At 44.5% G+C, this 26,050-nt stretch overlaps 2 protein-coding genes across 4 annotated transcripts in view; both read right to left on the reverse strand.

Annotated features, from left to right (window-relative positions):
* LOC147678708 (phospholipid scramblase family member 5-like) overlaps positions 1-26,050 on the reverse strand; it is a 250,081-nt gene that overhangs the window by 204,203 nt on the left and 19,828 nt on the right. The window lies entirely within an intron of this gene.
* Positions 1-26,050, reverse strand: part of LOC147678709 (phospholipid scramblase family member 5-like) — a 106,974-nt gene that overhangs the window by 60,758 nt on the left and 20,166 nt on the right. For all 3 annotated transcript variants that reach the window (XM_086946161.1, XM_086946160.1, XM_086946162.1), the window contains exon 3: positions 18,169-18,467. In XM_086946161.1, coding sequence (XP_086802287.1) covers positions 18,169-18,467 — 299 coding nt within the window. The remainder of the gene's footprint in view (positions 1-18,168; positions 18,468-26,050) is intronic.

A 26,050-nucleotide genomic window follows, 5' to 3' on the forward strand; every position in this document is an offset into this window, starting at 1 on the left:
GGAGGGGGCAGGGCCTCCGGTGAGTTGCTGGTTCCCTTTTTCTTTTATGAGAGGAGGGCTGTGTGGTACCCCCTTCCCTGGGCTACTTTTGGCCCTGGGGACCCCATCCCCCGGGGCCTGGCAGCCTCTTAAAGAATAATTTGAAGAGGGGGACCACGTGGCCCCCCTCCAGAGGCCAATTATGACCCAATCCCCCGGGACCTGCCCAGCCTGTTTATATGTGTTTTTATTTTTGGGAGGAGGGCCGCTCACACAACGAATACAGCGTCAGCCATTGTTTTTAAATTTGCTTAGTGTACCACCCCCCTTTGGATCACCTGATCACATGTATGGACATAGAGAAAATACTCATTGAAGGCATTGCAATATGTCACGGTTTTTGCAGCATTGAAAAAGATAAATTCAATTGCTTTTTTCTTATTGTTATACAGCATAAATGCTTTGAGTTGTAAAAAGTGGCTGATGCAATGAATTAACATTGTATAAATAAATAATTAAATATAAATACAATATGCACACCTACATACGATATAAATAAAAAACATTTAATGACTCATGTATCTAATATGATAAGACCCTACTATATACATAAATACATTAACATGAATTTAAATGATCTAAACAGATAATTTGTGCAAAATAATGCCATGTGTGCAAATTTTAGCTATATGTGCAAATATAAACAAGCATTTACAATGCAATGGTTTCGCCTTTGGAAAAGTTAGAGCTATTGGCATTGCTCATGACATTTCTTTTTTTTTTTTTACTTCTAAATAAATGGCATTGTTGTTTACATTGCAATAGGTCTCACATTTGTTGGAGTTGGAGCTACTGGCATTGTAAATGGCAATGTTTTTTATTCATGCTTCGTTAGCAGTGGAGTGATATTTTTTTTTAAGTGCCCACTATACCATATTATAAGCTTTTATAGCAACTATACAGTAAAGCTATAGCTATTTTAACGTAAAAGGGTGTAAATGGATGAATACAAATACCAAAAAGAATCTTAAACTGTATGGTGGAATGTATAGCAGGTGACAGACTACCGATCACAACATACGTACTTTAAGTAATTGTGGAAACCATATGTAATAAAAAAAAATCGGTAGTATGGGGTGTCAATGACGCTTATGCAAATGATGCTCAGCTGGTGAAGTGGTCAGCTCTGTTTGCAGATGCAAAGTGGTGAAAGGTGAAGTATTCAGCTCTGTCTGCAGGCACAAAGGGATGAATGGTGAAGTGGTCACTCTTCAGCTGTGAACATGCTCTTTACTGTTGCTCATGGGCATCAAGAGAATCTGCCAGGTCTGAGTCATTTCAGACACCTTATGTGAGGGCTGGGGTTTGTAAATGCACCTACATTAAACACCACTAAGAGATGAAGCGATTTCTGTGACATCACGTGATTTTTCTCCAAAATGTTTTTTTCACTTTCACTTTTTGGGTTTTCCGGGATGCTCTGGCATAAGATTCCCGGTTCCACCATGATTCGTTTTGTACAATAAGAAAACACAATAACTAAAAATACTCTCAAACTACGGTTTAACAGAGACACCTTTTTCTGTGTAAAAAGCACCTCACCATGGACCAAGCAGGGGCACGTGCCCCTAATCCACAGCAGGATTGAGACACTTCTCTGACAGGAGTTGTGCCAACCCACCTGCAGCCAACGCCATGGGTCACAGGAACATGAGATAGAGAGAAGGGGAGGAGATAGAGAGAAGGGGAGGAGAGAGAGAGGGGGGGGAGAGAGAGAAGGGGGGATGAGAGAGAGAAGGGGGGATGAGAGAGAGAAGGGGGGAGAGAGAGAGAAGGGGGGAGAGAGAGAGAGAAGGGGGGAGAGAGAGAGAGAAGGGGGGAGAGAGAGAGAGAAGGGGGGGTACATGGAGAGAGAAATGGGAAATAGGAGAGAGAAATGGGTGACAGAGAGAGAAATGGGTGACAGAGAGAGAAATGGGTGACAGAGAGAGAAATGGGTGACAGAGAGAGAAATGGGTGACAGAGAGAGAAATGGGGGACAGAGAGAAATGGGGGACAGAGAGAGAAATGGGGGACAGAGAGAGAAATGGGGGACAGAGAGAGAAATGGGTGACAGAGAGAGAAATGGGTGACAGAGAGAGAAATGGGTGACAGAGAGAGAAATGGGTGACAGAGAGAGAAATGGGGGACAGAGAGAGAAATGGGGGACAGGGAGAGAAATGGGGGACAGAGAGAGAAATGGGGAAGAGTCTGGAAGGGTGAAACGAAAGGGAGAGAAGGCGATAGTTCGGGGGGTACAGGAAAGGGGCAGGAGGTGGACAGGCAATATACATTTTAAAAACAAGCGGTAGATTTGGAAGAGGAAAGCAAAAGAAAGATAGGGCGAGTACAATGTATCAATTGAGGATGTGAGAGGATGGGAGGGAGAAAGGAAAGGAGGGGGCATACTAAGTGGAGAGGGGTGTGTGAGGACAACGGTGAGCGGGCAGGAGGGACGGCGAATGGAGGAGGTTGAGCTGGTCAGGGTGCGAGGAGAAGAACGAGAGGGAAAGGCAGAGCGAGGAACCAACGAGGAAATAGAGGGGAAACGCGAGAGGGGACGGCTGGGGCATAGGGGAGAGTGAGGGCAGAAGAGAGCCCCACACACACACACACACACACCCAGAGCAGTCACATACACACACACTCTGGAGCAGTCACACACACACACACACTGGAGCAGTCACACACACACACACACTCTGGAGCAGTCACACACACACACACACTCTGGAGCAGTCACACACACACACACTCTGGAGCAGTCACACACACACACTGGAGCAGTCACACACACACACTGGAGCAGTCACATACACACACACACTCTGGGGCAGTCACATACACACACACTCTGAGGCAGTCACATACACACACACCCTGGGGCAGTCACACACACACACACACACACACCCTGGAGCAGTCACACACACACACACACACCCTGGAGCAGTCACACACGCGCACACACACACCCTGGAGCAGTCACACACGCACACACCCTGGAGCAGTCACACACGCACACACACACTGGAGCAGTGACATACACATACTGGAGCAGTCACACACACACACACACACACTGGAGCAGTCACATACACACACACACACACACTGGAGCAGTCACATACACACACACTCTGGAGCAGTCACATACACACACACCCTGGAGCCCCGGTGTGTCTAAGACGACAACGTACGTTTATCAAGCATCTCAACAAAGCATCAAGGGAACCCTGTTTTGCAAGACTATTTCACCTCAGTTATCATACCACAAATGAGCGGTTTTAAAAAAGAGACCATATTCCATATTTTTAATTGTACACCATGCACCCATAATGACATTTATCCCATATTCAGGTTTAACCATGCTCATTTTTGCGCCTCAAGTTCCTGCTGAATGACTTGTGCAGAGGTGGTCATGGTGCAGTCAATGAGGAGAAAGGTCACAGTTCAAACCCTCTAATCAATACCACTGTCGAGAAGGCTGCACAGATTTACCAGCCCTGGATTTAAAGGTATCCTGGCAACAGCATCACCCCACGCCTGGGCGCTGACAGCAGTGACGGATTCACAGGGAGAGGACCCCCGAGCGGTCACGAACTATCCCCGCGCGTGCCGAGCAAGAGGGCGGCGCACATGTTGACAAAGACAAAAGAAGCCTTGGCAAAGCCAGAATGTTTGGTTTGCATTTTGAGTGCCGGCTAAAACATTAAGAGCGCCTGATGCACAGGAAAAAACGAACTAACCGATTTTTATATACGATGCATCTACGGAATATGTACTTTAATGTGCCATGATTTCAGAGTTCTTTTGAGATATAAAATATTCCTTCATGCGCTGCAATGCAATCATTCCATAGCAGGCTGAATACTATACCACCACACGTCAGTGCTGAACGCTTACATCCCTCAGTCTTCTTGCCTATTAACTGACCTCATCTTAGCTATTCGTTTTTTTTTGCCACATGTAGTTCCGCATTTATCAAGCGAAAACCAAAACAAAGGGCAACAACAAACATACACTGGAGATCTTTTAATAGAATATCCCATTTTCGGAGTTTTGGTACAACAGCGCACAGTGCATGTTCTGGACACAGGGGAAGCTATTTTAATCTAAAACTATAAACTACACTCTGCAATTTCCCAAACGTCATATTCATGCTATTAGCGTAGATGGGATGAAAAGTATGACAATAGGACCCCACCAGGATGGAACATAGCAAAAATAAATGGTCATGTTCCTTTTAAAATAAAATAAAAATCTGATTGAAAAACGACGTGTCTATAGCAGTCCAAGTGTGCACGTGTTCACACAAATAAAGTGAGGTGCCTCCTGGCACGTGGCAAGGACAAAAGGTAATTTCGGTGAAATGCCATCTGCCACTCAGCCGCCCTGTACCTCAGGCAGCCTCCCTAACGTCTAAAGTCAAATCATTTCTTCTTTTTCGGACATCAAAGGGCTGTAATACAAAGTTTCTCTTTTTCTGCCCAGAAACAGTGTTCATTTTCCAAATCCTTCGTGTACACGTTTCACTTATCCCTTGTGCAGCCTCTGATGTGCCTGTCACCTTGCACACTTTTTATCTGAAAAGAAAAAAGCAGCTGCTACTTCCAAGACAAAACGCCTCGTGGAACACGTACGAAGTGGGAAGTTGCAGCATAGCGCTGGCGGTACACGGACGGATGGGGGGGGGGGCGCAAACGGACAGCGGGAGCGGGAACGGCGCAAGAAAAATAAAACAGCACTCACTGTGGTGTTTCCCAAATAAAGTAGACACTCACCTGGAGAGGGAGGCGGGGATCTGCTGTAGGAGGGGAGGGGGAAAGCGGAGGCCGTGTTACAACGGCATCGGGACCGGCTGCGGCTCGGGAGGCGGGGATCTGCTGTGGGAGGGGAGAGGGAGGCGGGGATCTGCAGTGGGAGGGGAGAGGGAGGCGGGGAGAGCGGATCGGGATCAGCTGCGGCTCGGGAGGCGGGGATCTGCAGTGGGAGGGGAGAGGGAGGCGGGGAGAGCGGATCGACATTAAGAGCGCCTGATGCACAGGAAAAAACGAACTAACCGATTTTTATATACGATGCATCTACGGAATATGTACTTTAATGTGCCATGATTTCAGAGTTCTTTTGAGAGGGGGGGGGGCGCAAACGGACAGCGGGAGCGGGAACGGCGCAAGAAAAATAAAACAGCACTCACCTGGAGAGGGAGGCGGGGATCTGCTGTAGGAGGGGAGGGGGAGAGCGGAGGCCGTGTTACAACGGCATCGGGACCGGCTGCGGCTCGGGAGGCGGGGATCTGCTGTGGGAGGGGAGAGGGAGTGGGGGATCTGCAGTGGGAGGGGAGAGGGAGGCGGGGAGAGCGGATCGGGATCAGCTGCGGCTCGGGAGGCGGGGATCTGCAGTGGGAGGGGAGAGGGAGGCGGGGAGAGCGGATCGGGATCAGCTGCGGCTCGGGAGGCGGGGATCTGCTGTGGGAGGGGAGGGGGAGGCGGGGATCTGCTGTGGGAGGGAAGGGGGAGAGCGGAGGCCGTGCAGATTCGGGGGCGTTCCCGGCTTTTGGCTGACGTAGCCAAAAGCCAAAAATTCTCGGGAACGCCCCCGAATCTGGTCCGGCCATGACGGACGCCTCTCTGTTCCAATGGCTAGCCTCCATTTATGGAGCTAGCCAATGAAACAGAGGGCGGGACTAAGAGTACACTGTAAGACACATAAGATTTCTCTGGGGGCGGAGCTAAAAGCTCCGTTCCCCAGTCGAAACCTAAAAAAGGGGGGTCTTTGAAATATTTTACCCATCCACCTAAGAACAAATCCTGGTTGCCAAATCAGAAAAAATGACTTCTGAACAATCTTCTTTTGGAGCTGCGTAAATGCAAAACTAGCAAATGTCTATTTGTCGTTATTTCCAACCTAAGTTCATGAGCCTGTGCTTTTCGTGCATAAAACCTCTATGTGCAAAAAATGCGATCAGTGTAAAGAAAGTGCTTCAAGTGCTTAACAGTGCAAAATAAATCATGAACTGTTGTAAAACTTATCTATAGACAATATACATAAAAACCCTAAATCTACCACTTTTCCTAAAACCTCAGTTGTGTACAAAAATGTAAAAAAGTGTTTAAAAGATATGTTCAAACGGGAAACTGCTGTTAATCATCTGTTGTGATTCACTCTTTAAGAAAGCAGCATTTTCCCAAGTCGAATCATCTAATTCCATCAGATACAATTGCTCAAAGATAAGACATCCAAAAGAAGAAAAATAGAGAACAGTAAAATAGATGTCAGTTTAAGATATATAATAAACTTTTCCTAATCAAGAGACTCTTTCCTTAGCTATATATTTACAAGAAATTGTGTAAATCTTCCATTGTGTCCAACCCATTAGGAATCTTACTAGCAAGTTCTAAAATGAAGCATGTCTCCAATTTCCTTAGACGTTTCTCTCTATTTCCACCCCTCCTAAGGGGTGCCACTGTGTCAATCACAAAATATGAAAGGCATCTAAGATCATTGCCATGTATGGTTCTGAAATGCCTGGCGACCGGATATGAATTATCGTTATTCACGATCGCCCAGACATGCTGCAAAATTGTGACGTGCACCTGCAATTTTGTGCAACCCACGTAACGCAAGCCACAGGTGCACACCAGAACATAAACAGCAAACTCAGTTCTACAGCCATAATTGCCCTTAATGGCTATCTGACTGTCGGAAAATGGAGTGCTGTAGTGGGTTGTGTTTATGCCAAACCTGCACGCTCGGCAGGATGAACATTTGAAGAAACCCTCTTTAGGTTTGAGCCAAGTGCTGCCTATGCCTATTTCCAGACTGGCTTTCACCAGTTAGTATATATATATATATATATATATATATATATATACACACACTCTAACTGGTGAAAGACTAAGGGGCTATGACGATTCCCTACTACAGAGTACACTAAAGAGAGTCAGGAAAATCCCTAGGATAGAACTGCTAAAAAAGAAAAAGAAACAAACAGAAGATGATCTGCAGACTAAGACTACCAATACAGAGGTTAATAAATTTAGGATGATAACACCTTACTCCTCTGGAGCCAATCACCTCAAGGTCATGATGAGAAAGAACTGGCATATCCTGCGTACAGACAGTATACTGAGGGAAGATCTGCCTCTCCATCCTCTAGTTACCTTCAGCAAGTGCAGGTCGTTGGGGGATATGTTGACACATAGCCATTTCAGCAAACCTACCAACAAACCGAACACACTGAAGGACATGAGTGGGTTCTACCCTTGTGGCCGCTGTAAAGCGTGTGCCGCAAGCAAAAGAGTTCTCCGATATGAAAACCAGATGACAGGTAGATCTATGGCTAGAAAGAAATTCTTGACATGCAGTACTGTCTATGCAGTCTATTGCCTGGTATGCCCGTGTGGCCTTCGCTACATCGGGAGTACCATCAACCAACTGAAATTGAGGATGCTCGAGCATCTCAGAGCCATTGATAAAGTTGACCCTTCCTACCCAGTAGCGCGTCACTTTTCTGAGTTTCATAATAAGGATCGTACCAAATTAACATACTTTGGGCTGGATCACGTACCTAATAACATCAGGGTTGGAGATAGATTAAGACGACTCAGAAGACTGGAATCGAGATATATTATCGAGATATATTATCGATTGAGCTATTATCGATTGAGCTACTAAACATCCGGGGGGTCTTAACAGCGGGGAGGAGATGGTCATCCATCTAAGTAAATGAATTTCCTATATTGGTTTTGAGCCTTCTATTGACATCCTGCTTTGTAGTCATTAGTTAGAAAAGATAAGATAAAAGTCCTTAGGATGGCCTCAGAGTAGAAGCGTTTGAGTTTCATGACTCTATGAAATGAGTATAGTAAACTGGAGTAAGAAAAGATTTTTGTGGATTCTTCACTATGAACTTGTACAGCCTATTCATTAACCTGTATATATATGTACATACTTTCTGAAACTTTGAAGGAATATGAAGCTTGGATAATTTTCATATGCATTTTTTGTATATATATTTTCCTGTAATATTTTTCAGGTGCAATGTATATATGTGTGTATATATATGCATATATGGTTATGAATGTATTTTCTCTTTGATTTTCATGCTGATATAAACCTTATCCTTGTTTTGGTAGACCAATAATGTAAGGACTTATGCCGATCCACGGCTAGATACTGACACATTGTATAACTTGTATAATTATGAATTTTGGCATTTACCTCTTGTTTTTCTAACCGATACATGGTTTGATGACTCTGGAAGGGTAATTGTTGTGTTAATTTGCACATCTTATCCACTACAAGATGGCGCCCGTATTTGATCTAGGGTTTGTCCTTCACCTATGTCTGCTACCACTAGGAGGGTTTAAATGATATCATGTGCCTAGTGTCATTGAGCAAGGGGACCTTTGAGCGTACATATATATATATATATATATATATATATATATATATATAGATATTCACTGAAAAAACCATAGGTTATAGACCATATATAGTTAGGAATTCGCATTTACAAAACCTTATTTTACTCACACAAAACCATTGAAATTCCATATATAGTTAGTTGCACTAACTATATATCGCGCACCCGCAATCCACTGCTGATGATGTCACATATTACATCATTCATGACATGGTCAGTGACATCACTGATGACATCACTGATGACATCTCAAATGACATCACTGATGACATCTCAAATGACATCACTGATGACATCACTGATGACATCTCATTTGACATTACTGATCACATCACTGATGATATCATTCATGTGATAATACGATGAACCTCTTCAGACTCTAATATAACCTTAGATACAATCAGTGTAAACAGACACTCACAGACTGTCACTCATCCATGGAGTTACTCACACACCTAGTCAGTCATGCAAAGAATCAATCACACCTCCATTTCCTCAACTATACAGTTATACAAACTTTACTTATTCAAACATATACTAACACATATTTACTCCCTTATACAATCCCTGATACAAGTTCACAATGATCCATACAGCCACTCACACATTCACTGGCTCTTATGCACAGTTATTTATATATGTCAACTTTCACATGTACTGTGTTTTACATATGTACTTACTTTGACATGTAGCACTGAGATATCCATTCACTCACCAATACACTCATGCACACAGTCAACCGCCCATACAGCTGTTTCCACATGCACTTTTGAAACCATACATCTAGTGAATCAACTGCTCACACATCTATGCACAGAGTCATACACCTCCCAGCCACCCACACACACACTCAGTCTCCCATACAAATACTTGGGCAACCAATCAATAACCCATATAGTTACTCATATAGCTACTTATCAACACATGCAACAGTTTACAGAACAACAGACATAATGATGCACAAATTAAGACAGTTTAGTCACTAACCCATGCACTCAGTGAGACACATTTAATCACTCACTCATACAGTCAGTCATGCACCTACTAAATCCTTCATCCAGACAGTTATACATCCACTCATTCTTCATTATGTAAGACATATTTTAACTTTACAGAAACATACAGTCACTGGATGTTGTCATCAGTGATGTCATCAGTGATGTCATTTGAGATGTCATCAGTGATGTCATCAGTGATGTCACTGACCATGTCATGAATGATGAAATGTGTGACATCGATTCAGAAAAGGGGGTGGTGATGAACAGAGTGTCTGAATTAAGCGTGGAAGGGTATTCTCAGATGTGAGACCCTTGCTCATTGCACCATCAGGATTCAAGCAAACCGGGCCGAAGACGGCTGTAATGCCAGAAACCGGTCCCCGGGAGCTTGTTTCCTTCCCAGTGTAAGAATTGGCTTTTGTAGTTTGGTTTGCCCTGTTCCCATCATGCACTGGGACAGGAACAGACTAATTTGCATACAGCCAAGTTCTGAAACTGGGATGGTGCAGTGAGCTAAAAAATGGTGTTGGATCTAGCCCTGATCTCTTGACTGGGTGAGAGCTTTCTGCTTAATTCAGAGACTCTGTCCCTCACCACCCCTTGTTGTAAATATTTTTGTCCACCCTAAGCGTGGAAGGGTATTCTCAGATGTGAGACCCTTGCTCATTGCACCATCAGGATTCAAGCAAACCGGGCCGAAGACGGCTGTAATGCCAGAAACCGGTCCCCGGGAGCTTGTTTCCTTCCCAGTGTAAGAATTGGCTTTTGTAGTTTGGTTTGCCCTGTTCCCATCATGCACTGGGACAGGAACAGACTAATTTGCATACAGCCAGGTTCTGAAACTGGGATGGTGCAGTGAGCTAAAAAATGGTGTTGGATCTAGCCCTGATCTCTTGACTGGGTGAGAGCTTTCTGCTTAATTCAGAGACTCTGTCCCTCACCACCCCTTGTTGTAAATATTTTTGTCCACCCTAAGCGTGGAAGGGTATTCTCAGATGTGAGACCCTTGCTCATTGCACCATCAGGATTCAAGCAAACCGGGCCAAAGACGGCTGTAATGCCAGAAACCGGTCCCCGGGAGCTTGTTTCCTTCCCAGTGTAAGAATTGGCTTTTGTAGTTTGGTTTGCCCTGTTCCCATCATGCACTGGGACAGGAACAGACTAATTTGCTTACAGCCAGGTTCTGAAACTGGGATGGTGCAGTGAGCTAAAAAATGGTGTTGGATCTAGCCCTGATCTCTTGACTGGGTGAGAGCTTTCTGCTTAATTCAGAGACCCTGTCCCTCACCACCCCTTGTTGTAAATATGTAATATGTGACATCATCAGCAGTGGATTGCGGGTGCGCGATATATAGTTAGTGCAACTAACTATATATGGAATTTCAATGGTTTTGTGTGAGTAAAATAAGGTTTTGTAAATGCGAATTCCTAACTATATATGGTCTATAACCTATGGTTTTTTCAGTGAATTTTCAAGGTTTTGTAAATGCTAATTCCTAACTATATATGGTCTATAACCTATGGTTTTTTCAGTGAATTTTCAAGGTTTTGTAAATGCTAATTCCTAACTATATATGGTCTATAGCCTATGGTTTTTTCAGTGAATATATATATATACATACATATAGCTCACGGTTTCCACCAGTTTTCGCCAAAGAAACCACGCACTCCGGGGGTCGTTTTCGATTATTTTATTTCAGGTTCGCAACAGACGCGTTTCGGCGTTACCTGTAACATTGAGGAAGGCGGAGCGCCGAAACGCGTCTGTTGCGAACCTGAAATAAAATACTGTTGCACTCACTGGAGTTGGAATAATAATTTTTACCCCTCCGCTATCCAACACGTTCCCTACTGTTGCACTCACTGGAGTGGGAATAGTAATTGTTACCTCTCCGCTATCCAACATGTTCCCTACTGGTAAACTCACTGGAGTTGGAATAGCAATTTTGACACCTCCGCTATCCAACACTTTCCCTATTGTTGCACATACTGGAGTGGGAATAGTAATGTTTACCCCTCCGCTATCCAACACTTTCCTGACTGTTGTACTCACTGGAGTGGGAATAGTAATTTTTACTTCTTTGCTATCCACCACTCTCCCTACTGCTGCACTTATTGGAGTATGGATAGTAATTTTTACCCCTCCGCTATCCAACACTTTCCCTACTGTTGCACTCATTGAAGGGGAATAGTAATTTTTACCCCCCCCCCCCGCTATCCAACACTTTCCCTACTGTTGCCTGACTGGAGTGGGAATAATACATTGTATCCCTCCGCTATCCAACACTTTCCCTAATGTTGCACTCACAGGAGTGGGAAATTTACTTTCAAAGATGTTTAAATTGTTTAATATTTTATTTTATAATAGAATGTTTTTTAAAAGATTTTTTGTTATTGGTATATGTAGATAAATAAATAAATATAAATATATATTTGTTACATTTTTATATAATGTTAAAATTATAAAAGAAATTAAAATAATAGTTTATTAATGGTTTTAAAGTAAATATATTTATATATATAAATTATTATATATTTGTGTTGAACTTTTTTTAAATTACTCTGTTATATTGGTTTAAATGTATATTAAATCTATTTTTTTTAATTAATGTTATTATTTACTATATTTAATCATTCTTATTTTTCTTTATATGTATATATATGGTAGTTCTGGATTTTGAAAGGAAATAATTTACAGAAATACGGGCCAATATACAACTAAGACATGATTTTCTTAAGTTTAAAATAAACACTGGTGCTAAATATGTAAATTGAAAAAATTGTTTGCAGTAAGAACTACCAAGACCAGAAATCATGGGGGTAGGGATCTAAATACAGACAGGAAATGATGTAGTATAGAGTTTCCTGCAAAAATCAGTAAATAAAAAAAAACCCAAAAAAGTGAACCAAACAAACCGTGAACAAGGTATAGCAGATACCGAAACGCGTGGGTTGATCCTGTGAATGGCGAGAAAAATGGATTTAAGAATAAATTAAAACACCCTGAATGAAGATTACTGGTGTGCGGCTTTAATTGTTTCCTTCAGAGACTTTTTGTGGACATGTATATATATATATACAAAATTTTGTACAACTATTATAACGACTATAATAATGACATTGATATTTTCTCCCCGATATGTTAGTACTTACCTTCATAAATATAGGATGTCGATATTTTTGACATCGATATTTATAACTCGATATTGTGGTATGGGGATATTTTGGGTGTCGATATTCTGTCAGTGAACCATCAGTGGTCTCTGAAATTATATGCATCTGTGATCCTAGGCAATAACAAGCCTATGATCACGGGATCACCGAATGTGTCAACAGAGTCACCCTATGAAACCAAGCAAATCACTCTGCTATCCAAAACTTTCCCTTCTGTTGTACTCACTGGAGTGGGAATAGTAATTTTTACTTCTTCGCTATCCAACACTTTCCCTACTGCTGCACTTATTGGAGTAGGGATAGTAATTTGTACCCCTCCGCTATCCAACACTTTCCCTGCTGTTGCACTCACTGGAGTGGGAATAGTATTTTTTAATTCTTCGCTATCCAAAACTTTCCCCTTCTGCACTTATTTGAGTAGGGATAGTAATTTTTACCCCTCCGCTATCCAACACTTTCCCTACTGTTGCACTCATTGAAGTGGGAATAGTAATTTGTACCCCTACGCTATCCAACGCTTTCCCTACTGTTGCACTCTCTGGAGTGGGAATAGTAATTTTTACCTTCCCGCTATCCAACACTTTCCCTACTGTTGCCTGACTGGAGTGGGAATAATACATTGTATCCCTCCGCTACCCAACACTTTCCCTACTGTTGCACTCACTGGAGTGGGAAATTTACTTTCAAAGATGTTTAAATTGTTTAATATTTTATTTGATAATAGAATGTTTTTTAATTTATTTTTTGTTATTGGTATATGTAGATAAATATATATACATGTATTTGTTACATTTTTATATAATGTTAAAATTATAAAAGAAATTAAAATAATAGTGTATTCATGGTTTTAAAGTAAATATATATATATATATAAAAATTATTAAATATTTGTGTTTAACTTTTTTTTAAATAAGTCTGTTGTATTGGTTAAAATGTATATCTAATCTATTTTTTTTTATTAATGTTATTATTTAATATCTTTAATAATTCTTATTTTTCTTTATATCTATATATCTATATATATATATCTATATATATATATATATATATATATAAAAATATAAACAACATTTTGTACAACTATAATAATGACTATAATAATGACATCGATATTTTCTCCCCGATATTTTAGTACTTACCTTCATAAATATAGGATGATATTTTTGACATCAATATTTATAACTTGATATTGTGGTATGGGGATATTTTCGGTGTCGATATTCTGTCAGTGAACCATCAGTGGTCTCTGACATTATATGCATCTGTGATCCTAGGCAATAACATGCATCTGATCACTGGATCACCGAAAGTGCCAATAGAGTCACCCCATGAAACCAAGCAAATCCAACAAAGCCTCTAATTAAGCCAGCTCAGAGTCTCCAAGCACGACGTTCAACTCGAGAGTCAATGGCGCGCCTCCGCAACTACCACCAGAGCATCAAAGAAGTAAGAGAGTGGCCACCACAACCTGTAGCAACACAGCAGCCAACCACACAAAAAAACTCTTCAAGAGAGTCAAAGAATTCTCCAACCCGACAGCCACAGAGAACACCATTAACTTTTTCCAAGAACTCTGCAACACCCTCTCAGACTACTTCCCCAACAAGATCGCCAACATGTACAACAACTTCCACTCTCAACCCTCAGGGCTCATCTTCTACAGCCCCGGACAACCAAAGCTAACCAGACGAATGATCACCACCTAGTCCTCGCTCACCACCCAGACCACCTCAGCCACCATGTCATCCATCCACTAAGGTGCACCCACCGACGCCTGCCCCCACCGCCTTCTCAACACCAGATCCAACCCAATCAGCCCAGTACGTACCAGCATTATCAATTACTTCATCTCCACAGCAGCCTTCCCAGACAGCTGGAAACACACAGAGGTCAGACCCCCTCCTAAAGACTTGGTCCACTGACCCCAGCAAACTCATTTACAGTCTTATCTCCCTGCTCTCCTACCTGGCCAAAGTACTTGAGAAGGCCATCAGCCACCAGCTCACTGAATAACTGGAACAGAACCACCTACTGGACACCTTCAAAACATGATTCCGTGCAAACCACTGCACAGGAACCGCCCTGATCGCTGACACAGACGACATCAGGATCCTCCTTGACCGCGGCGAGACTGCAGCCCTAATCCTCCTAGACCTTTCTGCAGCATTCGACACCTTGTCCCACCGCACCCTCATCAACAGACTCCAAAGCATCGGCATATGGCACCACTACAGCAAGTGGATCGCCTCCTTCTGGACAGGTTGCCCTCAGAGCATCTGTCTGCCTCCCTTCACCTCTGAACCAAAGGTCATCATTTGCAGCGTACCCCAAGGTTTATCCCTCAGCCCCACCCTTTTCAATACCTACATGACCCCCCTCGAAGACACTGTCAGATCCAACAGCCTCAACATATTCTCATACGCAGACGACACTCAACTCATGCTCTAGGTCTCTGAAGACCCCTCCACTGCCAGAACCAACTTCTGCAGCAAAATGACCAATGTAGACAACTACCTTAAACTCAGCTCTGACATGATAGAAGTATTGATCTTCAAGAAGAACACGTCCATCTGGGACCACAGCTGGTGGCTGACTGAACTTAGACCCACACCAACAGACCTGGCATGCAACCTTGGCATTCTACTGGACAGCCAAATGACCATGAAACGGCAAGTCAACTCAGTCACCTACACCTGCTTCCACACCATCTGCACTCTCTGCAGAATCCTCCGATGAATCCAAACCGACACCAGAAAAAACACCAATCAGGCCCTCATCACCAGCCGCCTCGACTACTGCAACGCTCTCTACACTGACATCTCCGCCCAGATCCACAGACGACTCCCCTGGCTCATCCTTGACCTCCCTCAAAGTGACCCACAACACCCCCCACCTCAGACACCTCTACTGGCTCACCATCCAGAAGAGATGCAGTTCAAGATCCCCACTCTTGCCTGCAAAGCCCTACTTGACCTAGGACCAGCCTACATCAACCATTTACTGAATTTCCATCGCCCCACAAGACACCTACGCTCTGCCGAGCTATCTTGTGGGATACCCCACTCCCCGCATTCACCGCCGCTCCTTCTCCTAAATCGCCGCCAAGACCTGGAACAACTTGCCACTCCATCTCTAAACACCACCCTCCTTGCAGGAGTTCAGAAAGAACCTCACGACCAGGCTATTTTACTGAGATGGGGTGATAGTGCTGCACTATACAAGTGCTTTTGATTTGATCAGTGGTTCTAGGCAGTAACATTCATCTGTGGTCTCAGACATTATATACTTCAGTGGTCCTAGGCAGCATATCTATAAAAAGGTCATATGAGTTCTGTGTCTCAGTGACCTCAAGAAGCACAATCAATGGCCCATGGAGGTAAATGCTCTTTAATTTCTTGCAAAGTAGTGAACAGTAATAGCCTTACTAAGCAATCAGAATGAAAAGCCTTACATTAGTCCCATTATACATTAGCAAGCATCAATGGGCCGCACATTAACAAGCATCAATGGCCCCATTTTAACAAGCATCAGTGGCCTGCACATTAACAAGCATTAATGGCCCCACAAAGTAACACGCATGAATGGCCTCACACAGTAACAAGCATCAATGGCTCCAAACAGTAACACGCATCATTGGCCCACACATTAACAAGCATCAATGGCCCTATACAGTAATAAGCATCAATGGCCCCACACAGTAACAAGCATCAATGGCCCCACCTTAACAAGCATCAATGGCCCCACCTTAACAAGCATCAATGGCCTGCACATTAACAATCATTAATGGCCCCACAAAGTAACAAGTATGAATGGCCCCACACAGTAACAAGCATCAATGGCTCTACACAGTAACAAGCATCAATGGCCCGCACATTAACAAGCATCAATGGCCCTATACAGTAATAAGCATCAATGGCCCCACACAGTAACAAGCATCAAAGGCCCTACGCAGTAACAAGCATCAAAGGCCCTACCCAGTAACAAGCATCAATGGCCCCACACAGTAACAAGCATCAAAGGCCCTACGCAGTAACAAGCATCAATGGCCCCACACAGTAACAAGCATCAATGGCCTCACACAGTAACAAGCATCAATGGCCCCACACAGTAACAAGCATCCATGGCCCCACAGAGTAACAAGCATCAATGGCCCCACGCAGTAACAAGCATCAATGGTCCCACACAGTAACAAGCATCATTGGCCCACACATTAACAAGCATCAATGGCCCTATACAGTAATAAGCATCAATGGCCCCACACAGTAACAAGCATCAATGGCCCCACACAGTAACAAGCATCAATGGCCCCACACAGTAACAAGCATCAATGGCCCCACGCAGTAACAAGCATCAATGGCCCCAGGTCACACACAATAAACAGAATTAAGAGGCAGATATGAGCAAGATTAATGGATTCACACCATTAACAATCAGGGTGGGAATCATCCCGGGCAGAGGAACGCAGGCTGCCGGAGAAGGGTCACTCTTAGGAGGGACATGTGGAGCATGATCTGGAGCAGGAGTTGGCAACAGCTCCAGGGCTGCTTTAATTTCTCATATCTCCTTCCTCCCTCAGTCAGGCCCAGCCACAATGAGAATGTCATGGCCCTCGCCTAATCATTGGCTCCAAACATATATTATTGCTGGGACTTGAACTCTGACAGCCCTTATAACATGGCCGCCATGTTCCTACACATGGAAGATTGTGGGTTCTGCTATGTGGAGCCAGGTCCAGCCCAGTGAAGGAGCAGGAAGTGCGCCCCGCATTAGGCAAAGGTCAAAAACAGCAAATGACAACTCAGGGTGGGTCGGTCGTCTCCATGGAGAATGCCACTAGTATAACAGACCCTTTGTCTCAAAAGTACAAATGGCAAGAGAGGAATTATTTTATTCCAGGTGCTGCAGGGCCAGGAGAGGGACCTTTGTCCATTGACAAATTTAGCCCATGCATGGAACAGCCCTCTGCTTTCCTAGGCGACTACCTGGATTATCTGTTGCGCCATTAATGGCCCTGGGCCACATTAAGGTAAAAACTAAAAAGTGGGCATTGACAGAGATGATGGAGACACCTTAATACTAGTTGATGAAGCACTTATACCCCTTGGGCCAAAGTTAACAGCATCTCTTCAAAAGCCGGGATGCCTGGGAAGGGGGCTGGGGGGTGATGGTGGCGGAGTTGGCGGTGGTGGTGGTGATAGTGATTGTGGTGGTGGAGGTGGTGGTGGCGATGGTGATGATGGTGGTGGTGGGGATGATGGATGTGGTAGATGTGGGGGTGATGGATGTGGTGGAGGTGGGGTTGGTGATGGTGGAGGTGATGGTGGTGGAGGTGGAGGTGGTGGTAATGGTGATGATGGTGGTGGTGGTGATGATGGTGGTGATGGTGGTGGTGGTGGTGATGATGGTGGTGATGATGATGGGGGTGAGTGCAGGGAAAAACACATGAACAGCTTGACATTAATGTGGAAGAGACATAGCTAAAGTAGGGTAAAGCTGGAAAACTGAGAATAAAATAAAATGTCTCGGAGGAAGGCAGTGACGGTGTCTCACCCGTGTCAGGTATTCCAGCCCCGGAGGTATGTTGGGCAGTGCCGCCATGTATGGCACTGGCTGAAAGCTTGAGGCGCCAGCTGCTTGGTGCGACTGCGGCGGCCCAGCCTGGGTGCCCTGGTACTGCTGAGGCTGGTACTGCTGAGGCTGGTACGGCTGAGGCTGGTCCTGCTGAGGCTGGTACTGCTGAGGCTGGTGCTGCTGATGCTGGATTTGCTGAGGCTGGTCCTGCTGAGGCTGGTACTGCTGAGGCTGGTACTGATGAGGCTGGCACTGAGGCTCGTACTCAATTTTATCACCTGATGGGGAAGAAAGGACAAGACAGCATTAACCACCCACCGCTCCTCCTGACCCTACCATGGAACAGTCACTACTATTCCTTCCGGGTGGCTCTCAAGGAGCTTTGACTGTGGGCTTGTTTTCAGAATTTCACACAAAATATGTAATATGGCTACAAACCTCCATACTTTTGTAATTAAATGTACTTTATTTAAATGCTTTTTAAACTTCACATAAGCTTCAGGAATTTATAGACTAGTCCAACACTTACAAAAAACACACACTGCCACCAAAGAAAGACTAGATATAGCACTAGAAATGAGAAATATGATTCTGCTTTTAAAAAAGGAAACACTTTTATTCGCTTCCTAGTCTGTAGTCTGACGGTGGCCTCATTTCAGGTGTGCCGAGAGCGACCAGAGATGGTAAGCTTCACTCCAAGATAAGTGGGGCTACTGATCATGATGGCTTTATAGATGATTCAGCTGGTGTTGAAGATGGTGGTGGCTGGCAAGGGGAGAACATGGAGTTCCATCTGAGTCAGCAGCGGCTCCGCCGTAATGGCGGAAGAGCGTTGTCCCACTGTGAGCCAGAAAAAAATATAATGATAATAAAAGACTTTTATTATAATTTTATTTTACTGACTGAGCTGATGCCATTCTAGGGCAGGGCCAGACCATGTCAGGGAGAAGGAGTGTTGGGCACTGAAAGCGTGCTTGTCGGTTTGGACGGACGTCAAACAGACATGCGCACTTAGGTTTCTCCAACCCAGCTGTATTCAACAGCTGGGTGGAGAAATGGCAGAGACTCCCTGTGCCTGAGCAAGCATCAGCCCAGCCAACTCCGGCCAATCCTGGTGCTTCTCTCATGCTTGGTATAGCAAGAGGGCAGAGTCGGGATTGGGTGGGGGAGTCTTGGAGCCTGTTCTGTGTGCTGCGTAGCAGAGGAGCACTGAGGCGGGTGGCAGAGTAAGGTAAGTCTTTTTTATTTAATTTTTATTATTCCCTCCTGCTCCTGCACTTTATATTGCAGCAGCCGCCACTGATCTGGATGTGGGTGATGTTATCATACTTCTTTTGGCCCCGGATTAGACGTGCTGCAGCGTGTACGATGCCCTTAAGGGGTGAGAGTGAGGAGTGTCGGAGGCCATGGAGCAGCGCTACCACCATTTAGATGCAAGTGTATGGGGGCTCGAACATCAGCTCTAAAGTTACTTTTTAGAAGAAACAATTTCACTTTCTTTAGCAGAGAGAAATGGTGCCAGGCGGTCAGTGTGTTCCTGGAGGGTGTGGTTGGTGTCCAGGGTGAATCCAAGAGACTTGGCATTTGGTGAAAGTTGTTGTTTGAAACCGTCAAGATTCTTCTCATTGAGGCAGGTTTGTACTAGTTCTTGTCTCTTGGTGTTGGTGAATAGCAGGAGTTTTCTGTCTTGGTTGGGTTGAGCTATAGTAGGAGTTGAACATACAGGTCTGGATGATTGACAGACAGCATTTGTGGCATTGGTGTTTGAAGCAAAAGAGACTTTCAGGCACAACCGTAATGGTGCACCGTGCAAAATGGTGAATCTTGATGCTCTTATCTGTGCGTTGAGCACCAAGGGGTCAAGGATGACAGGAGACAGTGTGGAACCCTGAGAGACTCAGCAGGTGATGGGGATCAAACTGGTTTCAACTGGAAAGGTAGGAGGAGAATTAGTGAAGGTCATTTCAAGTGAATCACCTTTGAGAGTCCGGGTGGTGGATGATTGAGAGTTGGATCTTCAACTGTGTCGAAGGCATCTGAGAGGCAGACCAGTATCAGGAGGCAGGGGTCATCTTCATCTGTGATCAAAGGGCATCATCTACGGCATGTAAGATAAGGTCCTCCGTGCTACAGCGTGACCTGATGTCATATTGGAGGCCGTGAAAGGGATAGTTAGCATTGATGTCTTCTTGGAGTTAAGCGTAGCTGCTTCTTCATTGCTCTTGCAGATGAAAGAGATGTGAGTGATTGGCCGGTAGTCTGAGGTTTGGTAAGAATCGGAACGATGTTTTGGGCTTGTTCGTAGATGGATGAGTTTGGTATCTACGAACCGTAAATGACGAGATTAGTAGATGTACGTGTTTTCGCTACACTACTTGGAAGGGTTCGTCTTATTTAAGGGTTTTTCATCTGAACCTTCGGGTTCCATTTTAGATATGGCATCCATTTTGTTTCTTGCCCTCACGTAGCCGGCGAACGGACAATGTCCGCTTGATGACCCTGGGATTCCCAAGCTCTTGCGGAAGATGCATATTCCTTTGAGTGTGCCTTTATGACTCGGGGAATGACACGGAAGAAGCAGATGGCTCCGCTCGAGGCTCATCTTGCCGTGCCGGTCTATTGTTTCAGCCTTGCATACGTTAGGCTCGAATCCTTTGATCCTGTGATCACGCTTCCGATATTGCCCCCACACTCTTTTCAATCTGTTGTCTGTCTTTGTTTTTCCTGCACCTGCTTCTGTCCCTTCTCTTAGGTCGTTTACAACTAGAATGGAATGTGCCTAATGGTGGGATAGCGTACTTTTACAGTTGGGAACCGACATGTTACTGTAATTATGTTCCGGGTTTCTGAAAACATGAATGCGATCCTTTTGAAGTTTACTGTGGGAACTGAGTTGTAACCTTTTGTTCGTTATGTTGTGCAATGGCGAAAATGTGTATAAAAGGAGCGATCCACTTTTGCAATTCGAAGCAGACTCTCTGAACCTACACTATGTTGTACTTCTAGCAATTTCTGTGTCCCTGCAGTAAATAAACGCTGATCTTTGACACCGAAGGAAGTGTCCCGTGTCTCTGTAATTTGTACGCCGGAACAGGTATCCCCACGAAGGTTTCAGGTGTTGTCCCCTGGCACCGCTGGGCCTTAAATTAGCCTAGTCCTTCAAGTCGGCGGGGTCATCAGAGTTAGTGTAGGGTTCTTTAGGAATGGGAGGAGCTGGCCTGTCTTCAAGGCTTCTGGGAAGATGCCTTTGTGATGGAAGCATTGACAATGGTGAGCAGGGCTGAGAGAGCTTGGACGAAGGATGATAACTCTGCTCTCTGTATTCTCTGTAAGACACTTCGGTTGAACTCCCAGGACGAGGGAGTGACAGAAATGCGTTAGACCCGAATAGCCCCGTTGAGACCTGCTTCAGAAAAACATTCAACATTACAAAACTGTGCTCACTTTTTATTCTCCCAGTAAGTGTCTAATCCGATGATTTATACCTTCCCACAAGAGAGGGCGAGGCACTGGACTAAGACGATGATCTATCAATCTCCCTATAAGTACATCCCGAGAGGTGGTATAGTATGAGTGCCCTCCTGGGTCAGTCTAGAACAGGGATAGAGGGGGATAGGGACAAGGGAAGGGGAGAGAAAGAACACACCACATCAGTGAGGAAACATCACAGGATAATTCCGCTGCACACCCAGAGCAGATGGCGTTGGAGTGGGAGCAGAAAGGCCCTGTAATGACAAACGTTACAATGACGATTAAAAAATAATGAAGGCAGTATGGCCTCACCGGCTACCTTGTGCGAGATTGCAATAATGAGCCTGGGGGGCACCAAGACCACCCTGCGGCTCTACAGCATCCATTAGGAAGTTTGTCAATAAGCAGTGATGGAACCAGTCAGTCCTATGTCCTTTGAGAGTAGAAAACAAACCAAGGAAAGGCAGTAGGACAACAAAAGAACAGGGGATACAGGAACCGAGGCATGAACAACAGAACTAACGTGAGGGATGCAAGGCAGTGACAAACAGAGTGAGAGCCCTCCGGGGTGACCGAGACTGCGCTCCTGTCCGAAGCTAGCGGAGCACTAGCTCCCCACAGAGGAGCCCAGAGCCGCCGATCGACGCAGCCCGCTCGGAGGACAGGCTGCCACCTCTCCTGCCCCTGCACTACGGCTACCTCTATGCCGACCCCAGCCCAGGAGCATGGAGCCCGCCGCCGTGCCCCCGCTCAAGGAGGTGCGCTGGAGTTCGTCCTCTCTGCCCCAAACCAGCTCATCAGCTCCTACCGGCTGCCCCAGGTTGTGCGGCTGGCCACCGGTGAGTACAGTGGCGCCGTGCTGAGAGGGCCTGTGGGGAGGGGGAAGACCGTCAGCCTGGCGTCCAACCTGCCACCCAACAACATCGGCTCCCCGGCCCCAGGCCGCTCTGAAACTGAGCCCGGGCTCTCCTTGCCCCCGGGGGCCAGAGCAGCGCCGGAGGCTCATCTCCACACCAGGGATTTATGGTTCTCCCGGACCTGCAGGATCACCATGCAGCCCGCAGCCCCCGCCGAGAAAGGTGAGCCCTGGCCGCGCTCCCCGGCCGCCCCCATCTGCAGCAGCCCCCGTAATTCTGGGCCAGCAGATAGGGCCCGTGCGGAGCGGCCCTCGGGCACACACACCCCAACCCAAAACAATGCAGCGGGCCGTGAAAACACCAGATGCAGGCAGTAGCCCTGCAGCCACATTTGAATGAATGAAACTACGCCACGGACTCTCATGGACTTCTTTACTTTTTTCTTTTGTCCTGATCGCCATTTTGCTGCTGCTCTCAGCTACTTTTCTCTGGACCCAGACCCGCCATCTTGTCCACTCTCTCGTCCTTTACCCTTTTCCCTCGTTTCCCCCTTGACGATCCTCAAATATTTCCCCCCTTTTCTGTTTTGCCTTTTCTCAATACCCTTGTATCCCTCCCACCCTCCCTTGGTGCTGCGACTGCGTCCCCACTCCGACCCCACTTAATGGAACTCTGCTCTCCTGGGTTGGTTTTTTTTGGAGTCTTGACCTGAGAAAATCTACAATGTGTCTATATATGTATATAGAGATAACTCTAATCACGAGTATGTGCAGTAGACCTTTGTACTCTCTACCATTCCTATGTGACTCTTAGAGTTTATCCATTTGTATCTCTTCCTCGAGTGACTTTACAATTTGTACATTTGCAATATTTCTTTCTGTTTGTATATCTTCCTTGTGTGACTTTACATCTTGTACATTTGCAATTGTATCTGTTTGTATCTTTTATGTAACACATGTAATTCTAAGTCCTAATGTTTTGCAACTGGTTCTTATGTAAAGCGCTTTGACACCTTCGGGTAAAGTTTGTGCTACATAAAATCGCATTAAATAAAATAAAATAAATGAATAAAGTTGCCAGACGCCATCTTGTTAATTCACAGCCCATTTATAGGAACTAGGGGGCATATTACCAACAACTAGCGATAATTTTTGTCTCTAACTTGTTTAGAGACAAAGATTATCGCCGCACATCGGCGATTTTTATCGCAGATAAACCTTGCTATTAGCAAGGTTTATCGCAAATGCGATAAAAAACGGCCGCAATGCATGAATATCGCTGAAAAGTCCGCGATATTCATGCCTTAGCGAGCAAATGCTCTTAGCCATGTTATCCACCTCCCATTGGATAACATGGCTAAGAACTGCTCAGGGCAGGTGTTAGCTTTTGGAGATATTCGCGCTTAGTGCGAATATCTCCAAAAGTTGGTAATAGGAGATAGCGATGTTAGGGACTGTTTTCAGTCGCTAACAACTTGACACGCCCACTTTGCATGTCATTAGTGATAAATATCACTGACATGCAAAGTGGGGCCCAAGATGGTCGCTATCTCCTATTAGCTGTCACTAACTGGTGTTAGCGACAGCTTGGTAATAGGGAGATAATTTTATCTCCGCTTTCTTGGCTTTTAAAGCCAAAAATGCGGAGATAAACCCCCTTGATAATATGCCCCTGGGAGTAGCAGTGCTACCTCTACCGGCCCTGACCCGGAACTGCTTGTGCTTGACCTTCTGAGTCTCTGTGTGAGACAGCCACAAAGAGCCGGTCTTCCACAGTCACCAATCCTTCCCTGCTGCGTGTTTCTCAGGCAGTATCGAGCACATGTGCATTTGTGCCTTCTTTCCTGTCTTCCTTTTGATGAAATTCTGATGCCTATGTCCTGCTGTTTATTTAACCGCTATTAGTTTCTTTAAGGTTAGAATAACTCCTGTGATTTTTCTGGAATACACTATAAAGATTCGTGTTTGTGAATCACTGAGACTGTAATTCTTGTTTCCTGCTGTGATTTATTTATAAGAATGCAGGCCTTTTCCATCGATGCACCCAGGATATGGGACAACTTTCCCATATCCATCAGGACTGCCCCAATTTTGGAGAGTTGAGGACTCACATCTTTAAACAACACAACATCACAATGCATTAACAATCTACTAACCAGCCCCCCTCTCATATCACTTGGCGACTGTATCCTTCACCTTGACCCTGTACTGCGCTTTTCTGGCTTTGAGAGGTTTGTGCTATAGAAATACCACATGTATACAAAACACACATACGTACATACAAATATACATACATGCATTAATATATACATACACACATGTATATATACATGCATACATACCTATTTGAACATATAAATACGTAATTACATACATAGTTACATTAGTATGTACATTCATACATACATACATTCATGCATACATACATGCATACATACATTCATTAATGCAAACATACATACATACGTGAATAGATACATATGTACATACCTGCATACATACATACATTAATGCATGCATACATGTATACATGCATGAATACATACAAACATAGTTACATTATTACATACATTTATACATACATATACACATATATTCATGAATACATACATACACCCATGCATACATACATACATTAATACAAACATACATATATATATATATATATATATATATATATATATATATATATATATATATATATATATATATATATATATATATATATATATATATATATATACATACATGGATACATACATATATACATACATACCTGCATACATACATGCATACATTCATTATATACATAGATTAATACTGCAAGCGGTTGGTCTAAGATTCACAGACTGCAGATCTTCAGGGGTTGTGAGGACTCCTACCCTCGCTCCACGCCCCCCCCCCCCTCCCCCGGCCCCCGCAGATGCTCTCTGCCCTTGGCTAACAGAGCTCTGGTATCTTAGAGGTGAACTAAGGTGGGCATGAAGCAGTGGGTACCCGATGCTGGTTTCTGTTCAGCACTGAAGCACTTAAAGGGCCCATCTGGTGAATGCCTCACAGTCCCAGCAGATCATCAAACAAAGGATCATTCTAGGAGGCCTGTCTGTGGGGATTGTTGGCAGTGCAGGGTGGATTAAGAGAGCTGTTCTTTTCTCTTCAGTGGGTGCCTTTAACCCTCTCCTTTTCTGTGTGATGTGTCAGTTTACAGACCTCTTCAGTGCAGCCTGCTCCTCTGAAGCACACATGCTTGTCCTATCTGCCTCCTCGCCTCAGTGTTTTACATGCCAGAGTTATTTGTTATGTATGTATGTATGTATGTATGTATGTATGTATGTATGTATGTATGTATGTATGTATGTGTATGCATTTATGTATGCATGTATGCATTTATTTATGTATTTCTGTGATTTTATAAACCGGAGCCATGGCCGAGAGGTATCAGAGTGCTGTACATTTACAAACAGTCACAGACAGAGTACATTAGAGACACAAACTCACATCAAGAGTAAGGGGAGATAAGCTGTGCATGAGTGT

The sequence above is a fragment of the Lissotriton vulgaris genome, chromosome 12 (genome assembly GCF_964263255.1).
Source record: "Lissotriton vulgaris chromosome 12, aLisVul1.2, whole genome shotgun sequence".
Classification (NCBI taxonomy): Eukaryota; Metazoa; Chordata; class Amphibia; order Caudata; family Salamandridae; genus Lissotriton; species Lissotriton vulgaris.